The sequence below is a fragment of the Cynoglossus semilaevis genome, chromosome 15 (genome assembly GCF_000523025.1).
Source record: "Cynoglossus semilaevis isolate Cse_v1.0 chromosome 15, Cse_v1.0, whole genome shotgun sequence".
Lineage (NCBI taxonomy): Eukaryota > Metazoa > Chordata > Actinopteri > Pleuronectiformes > Cynoglossidae > Cynoglossus > Cynoglossus semilaevis.
Window position 1 is genome coordinate 14,097,935 of NC_024321.1, and position 6,764 is coordinate 14,104,698.

At 40.5% G+C, this 6,764-nt stretch overlaps 1 protein-coding gene across 5 annotated transcripts in view; it reads left to right on the plus strand.

Annotated features, from left to right (window-relative positions):
- Positions 1-4,114, plus strand: part of unc5a (unc-5 netrin receptor A) — a 143,558-nt gene extending 139,444 nt beyond the window's left edge. For all 5 annotated transcript variants that reach the window (XM_017039469.2, XM_025063041.1, XM_025063042.1 and 2 more), the window contains 2 exons: positions 27-205; positions 3,108-4,114. In XM_017039469.2, the coding sequence (XP_016894958.1) occupies positions 27-205; positions 3,108-3,273 (345 nt within the window). In that variant the 3' untranslated portion in view covers positions 3,274-4,114. The remainder of the gene's footprint in view (positions 1-26; positions 206-3,107) is intronic.
- The last annotated feature ends 2,650 nt before the right edge of the window (positions 4,115-6,764 follow it).

Here is a 6,764-nt window from a genome sequence, read left to right on the forward strand (position 1 = left end):
TGTTGACATTTTGTTTTATATTACAGGACACTCGATCTGTGGATTCTGAGTGCCTGCTGATGGACAGTAACGCCACAGCTCTGGCGGGGCCCAGTGCTTTTCAGATTCCGTACCTCATCAGGCAGAAGATCTGCAGCAGCCTGGATGCCCCCTGTCCCAACGGAGCTGACTGGAGAATGTTAGCGCAAAGACTTAAACTTGAGAAGTAAATACCCACAACACAACAGCATCCATCGTATCTGATCTCTAGACCACTTTCATGAGGTGTCCAGAGGTTCACACACCGTGTTATCGTATAACTAAACATTATTGAAAATATTTCACTGATTTACAAAATACTTAGGAGAAGAAGAAAAAGTTTAAAAAAGTAAAATGTTTTTTAAAACATTATATTGGGAAGAAGAAAAAGTTTAAAAAAATAAAATGTTTTTTAAAACATTATATTGGCAGAAAAAAAATGTTTTTTAAAACATTATATTGGAAACAATCAAAAACAATATAATAATAATAATTAAGGATAATTCAAAATTAGTCTAATAGTCAAGCTAAGATAGCAACCGTAAAACAAAGTTTGACCACGTAATCATCCAAAAAAATTAACTGAGAAAAATGAGAAAACGTGAAAAGCAAATAAAATCCCAGCTTGTCTGAAATATAATGTTGATATTAAGTATATTGTGGCCCAGATAAATCACATTTACCTGGAGTACGAGGACAGGGAATACACAGGAGTGTCTGTGCAACAGCTTGTTAAAAATAATGAACCGACAATCATATCAGTTGCCAAGGGTCACGCTCATCACGGTGAGGTTAACATGTAACAGCTCTTAAGTACATCAGCACAGAGTGTTCAGGTAAACAAGGCTCTGCCCTGGCTGACTAATCCTCTGACACAGCAGCTGTAACAGGATTAATGTCAAGTCATGGATACACTCATCATCATTGCCATAAAAAAACAAACAGAAAACAACTACCTGCTTCCCCTTTTTTTTCTCCTAAGAAATAAGTAAAGCAGCTTAAAGTCAGCAGCTAAACTTGTACCTGCTGCATTCTGCTTTAATTGGAAAGTCAATGGGGGGGTGTACGGTGGGGGCGGTGCCGTCAGATCAGTGTCAACGTGAAAAACCCTGGCTGTCATATTTTATCACCTGCCACACCTGGAGCACCTGTCAGGCACTGACGCCCTCTGCCTGAAATTTAATTTTCTGCATTGTAATGGAACCCAATAAATCTGTTCACTTTATTTGTCCAATCAACTTTATTTACTCCAATTAATTACTAATTGAATTGATGCACGACAGGTTTAATTAGCAATGTTTTGCTCAACATAATCAATTCTCATTTGGGCCGCAGCAAGGAACAACTGCTCTGTCATGTGATGAGTGCTTAACAACGTTGTTTTTATCTGTCGTTGATGCTCCTGACCGTTTTGCTGTTTCTGGTCTGTGGAACAGGGGGCGCTCATTTTTGGCCCAGTTGTTTTGTTTTTTTTAAACTACAATTTTTGTTCTATTTTTGCTGCAGAACATCTCACTATCAAGGAGTTGGTTTTTGGTTTTGGTTTTTTTTGGATACCGCATGATCACAGCATAGCTCTAGTAAATAGCGTGTCGATAAAACTGTGTACACAGCGCTGTATGTGACCATTGAAACCATGACACATTTGATGGAAGCTGAGCTCCCAATGCTATCTCTGGAGCAGACGTGCTCTCTGTCTGCGCTTGTCTCTGTGTGGCTTAAAAGTCCAGAGCTGGAGGAACAGAACCAATCAGTAAAACCCAAAAATGCCAAGAACCTTTTCATCTGATCGTTCTCTGCTTTCTAAGACTGAGCCACGCTAGATAAGCTCATGCTTCACACACTGAGGTGAATAAGCAGGACTGACACAGAAGGATGCTGAGCTTTGTCTCTTTTTATCTGAATAATAACAAAGAGCTTTCATTCCCGGTGACTTTTTTTTATTTTTTTAACCGACACTTCTCTTTGTTGTGCTCTCCGACACACAGAGAAGACTGTGCACGCCTTACAAAAATCCAATTGCCTCAAAAAATACCAGAGTGACACTGTGTTCCCTACTTTACACTGGCAAAGCAGCTGCATGTATATACACTCGCAGCCATAAAAAAAAACAACAGCAAAGTAAGGCTCTGTGTCACCTTTGTCAAGGTGAAAATGGCCTTGTGGGTAATTTGGGTGGTGTGTGTCGGTTCTCTCCCATTTGGCCAAAACACAGTTCAATCTCATTTCTGGTTATAAGTTTACACTGTTCTCTTTTGGTCACATGATTCCAGATCAATTGCTATGAGACAGTAAAGGCCACATGTCATTTTTTTCCCATATGTTCCTGCAGTGAGAGAGTGTATTAACCCTGTTGAAGCTCAGCTTTTATTAGCTTCTATGGAAATCTAAAAACTCTGAATAGTTGTTGTTTTTTTTTTTACTGATGTTCCTAGAGACTGATGGGGTAAAAATGTATAATATTTTATTTAAACATAATTATATCAAATGATAATAAAACAAGCGTCCCATGGGACTAACAACCACACTCTACAGTACAGAACAGAGAAATGACAATAAATATATTTTAACAGTGATTGTCAGATTCCATGGAGATTAGGTCGGCACTCAACATCAAATATGAAGCCCGCCGGGGGCCACCGCTTTGTTCCCATTGATTGGGTTTGATCGCAAAGGTTCCTTTCTAAAATGGAAAAGGTCACTTCCGCCTTAGCCGTGGAAGTCCATATAGGATTTACTGTATGAGATTTAGTAGCAGTGGCGACATCAAATGAAGGGGAATGAGGCTTATGCTGTTAGGCTTCAAATGAAAGTATCGTATTTAATGGTGGTCTGAGGCACCGAGCTCTGTTCTTATAGCTTTTATCATTTCTCTACTTAGTGCTCCAACATGGCATATCAGGATGTGGCAATGAAACACAGTAAAACATTGACAGAGTTACAAGAGGCAACAGTAATAAAATATATATATATATATAGTTATATATATTTTTTTTTTTTTGTGGAGAGAAAATACCACAGTGTCTAAACTGTTATTTTTGTTTTTCTCTCCCTTTCTCTTCCCCCTCCTCCCCCCTGCTTCTCTGCAGACACATGAGTTTCTTTGCATCCAAAGCGAGTCCAACCTCTGTGATCTTGGACCTGTGGGAGGCGCAGCATTTCCACAGCGGCAACATCAACCAGCTGGCGGCGGTCATGGCTGACATTGGCAAACAGGAAGCCATGATATTCTTGGTCTCTGATGGCGAATGCTAACCCAGAAAACTGGAGAGAGAGACTGTAGGGGAGAAAGAACACAACAATAACAACAACACACACCACAACAACAAAAAAACAAAAACGCCCGACAATAACCGCAGCAGGACAGGGGGCAGCAGCAGATCTGTCCCAGCGTCCCTCTTTATCACAGATGCTGTGAGGAGGATTGTAACTCCCTGTTTCTTTAAATGACAGAGCAAACAGAAGGGGGCAGCGGGCGCGTGCGTTGGGAAACATTTTTGCTAACTCAACAAGTAAATGCCCTTTATTTTTCATTAAACAAGGTTAAACGACACAGTTCATGCCATAGCAAAATTATATCAAGGAGGATGCAGGAATTTACTGGGGGGAAAAAATAATCAATATTTAATTCCCTTACTATTTTCTTATGGGCCACTAGAAGTGTATGTTGGTGTGTGTTTCTGCTGCCACGCTCTCTGCAAGTCAGGACGTTTCTAGGTGGAATTTTTCTTATTTCCCCTCAGAAATAAAGACCCAGTAGGATGCAGCAATGCAACTTAAAGGGTGGACAGCTAACAAAACCTAAGGAAACAGGAAGTGAGTTGTAAAGGGAGGGGCGGGACCAGCCCCGGGTGTCAGTTCTATGTTTTTATATGAAACCTTTTTTTAAATGTCCTGGAACACAATTGAAGATTGCTGGGATTGATGTAACACTAGGTGTCGCTGGAAGTTCAGAGTTCCGTGGTCGATGTTGAGGTCCAGGCCGATGGTGGAGCCCCCACTTGTTTCACTGTGTGGTGATGTGCATTTCTCGCGGTCGATTGCCAAATCCGTTGCTCGTTCTTGTGGATCGTGAAGTGCGACTGGGTTGTAAAAACATAGTACGTGGACGTGGACCAGTTGCATTCTAACTCAAACATATAGCACCCCTGCTGGACGGAGTATGGAACAGCACTTCCCATATACTTTTTAATCCACTTCAGTTCTTTCACACTGATGTGCCATTTGTGGCTAATGAGAAGCAATATGCAAAAACGAATTATATTCCTTCTTGCCCATATTTGAAACACGACGAATCATTTCTTTGACCCGGGTTTGTGTTCGTGAGATAACGATTGGTGGAGCCGCTGACTGAACAGTGCCAGTTATTTCAGGTTTAACAGAGCAGGAGACTTATGCAATTGGCAGGTCCATTTCTTGACATCATGTCACGCCTATCACCGGTGCAGCAAGGTCACCAGAGTCCACAATCGCCCCCTGCTGTCCATTTGCAGTCTTGCAGTCACACACCCACACTTGTGTTGACAGACCCGTGTTGCTAACTTGCTAACGGGCCGTTCCCGCTGACAGCTCGGAGCAGACACTGGACTTGCAGGTCTGAAACCCATTTTATATCAGAGTTCTATAAAGTGCGACTCTTGCTGTTTGTGCGTGGGTGTGTTATGTGTGGGTGTGTGTGTTTGAGTCCAGCTGGTATCACTACTGTGAATATAACATTTCGACATCTTGATTTAGCGCGATGCTTCACGGCCTTCTTGCTTTCTAAATCAATATTTGTGAGGCCCTGAGTTGGTTGAATGTTTTGGTTTGGTGTTTTTTTCTCTTTCTCGGAGAAAGCAGTGAGTAATATCTCCACTTCTCTTTCTCCTCTTTTCTTTTTGTTGGAGAAAGCAGTGAGTAATATCTCCACTGAAGTCACGTTTCAGAGGCTACGTCTATTTAAAGCCTGGCATTTTATATCCTCCTGTGCGTCTCAGTCGCTCGTTCACTTCTGTTTTAAATCCCATCGCTAATGAAGGAGCCGTTGGGGCCTACGAGACGTTCCAGCCGCACATACGAGGACGCTGATTGTCCTCAGAAGTCATTACTAAAACGACATTTTCCCCCCTCCCTGATTTCATTAGCTATGTAGCAAGAGATGTCAGAGACAAAAACATGGCCAAAAGGTTTATTTATCCCATATGAATAATGCAGCGCACTTTCGCACAGAAAAACCTGCCAGCAAGTTCTTCAAGATCGTTACCAGATTCCTCATGTGGAAAGGCTAATTATGCAGCTTTGTTTTTGTAATTCACCACACGGTGTTGGTGGCTATCCTGTGTTTGCTGTGTGTCAAATGCTAATTTCACATGGCATCAGAGAACCGCTCGTCCCTCAGCGAAAACGCCAGTTTATTCATAACGTCACGTCTGCGCTCATAAAAGATGCTTTGAAGCACTTTTTTTTTATCTCCTATAATTTCTAGCCAGTGTGGTGGAAAATATGGATTTGTCAGGTCTTGTGAGGAAATGCATCTCATTTTCATATGTTGCTACTTTGCATTAATGTCACAGTTATTACTTTTTTCTGTTTTTTTTCTTCATATTAATGAGTCTGTCAAACCGGGCAACATAAATACAGAGACTATCTGAAGTCCACTGGACTGCAGTGATTATGTGTTGAAAAGGCATCAACAATCCCAAATTAGCCATAGTTTCTCCGTCTGCCTCAGGGTTGAATGTGCAGTTGTCTGTTCAGAGTTGTAAAGGACGTCCCCCTCCCCATCATTAAGCCCCCTCCCCACAGTGATCACAGCCAGTCCAGCAGCTCCCGTGGCTTCACCTCAGCGTTGACTGGAACCTTTTGTTGTTATGTTGTTAAGACGGTCAGAATTCTTTCTAGAATGTCAAATTTGTTTCCTCGTGGAGGTGGGAGATAGTGTGTTATTGTGGTTTTTCAGTTGCATTTCTCTTTAATGAGGGATCGCCTGGGATTCTGACTATTAGGATTTGTTTTATTTTTTCACAAACCCAATTTCCAGAGAAGGTTTGTACACAGGTTTAAAAAAAAAAAAAAAAGAAATGGAATATCGGATAATTACTGACAAGTTTCCATTAAAGTGTGGATAAAAAGTGATGGAAATATTAATATAGAAATATGTCAAAAAATATGACAAGTCTAAGTCAGGATTTGGGTTCAAGGGTTGTAGTTATTACTGTGATTGTGGATTAAATTCAGAGTTGCTTCAGAGCTTCTGGCAACTTTAGGCCATTGGTGTCGGTCAGCTTGACCTGTTGACCCTCACCTGAAGCTGGGTTCATGTAAATGACAACATACTTATGGTGTGTTACAGCAACATAAAGAGAATGGACAATGGAAGTTATTGAATATATAGTAGATTGTCTTGATGCGACAAAATATATATAAAAATATAAATAAATAAAATAATATATATTCTTTAAATCAAACACTAGGAAAACTTTCAGACTACAGTTTTTTGATGAAAATTGATTAACCTTTTTTGGAAATTATGTTTGTAAAAAAATAGATGACATTCAGAATAAAAAGTCAGGATTTTTAGTCTTTAATCCTAATCCCTGTCACTCCTCTTTTATTATTGAACATATTCTTCACATTGAACGCAACGTTTTAGATGCCACTTTTTTTAACAAATCTTTTTATTGTTTTATGCAGCTACACCATAAACTAAATAATGTTTATTAAAAAATATCAAGGTGAACGGTCTTGATTTACGGCCCCCGGTGGAC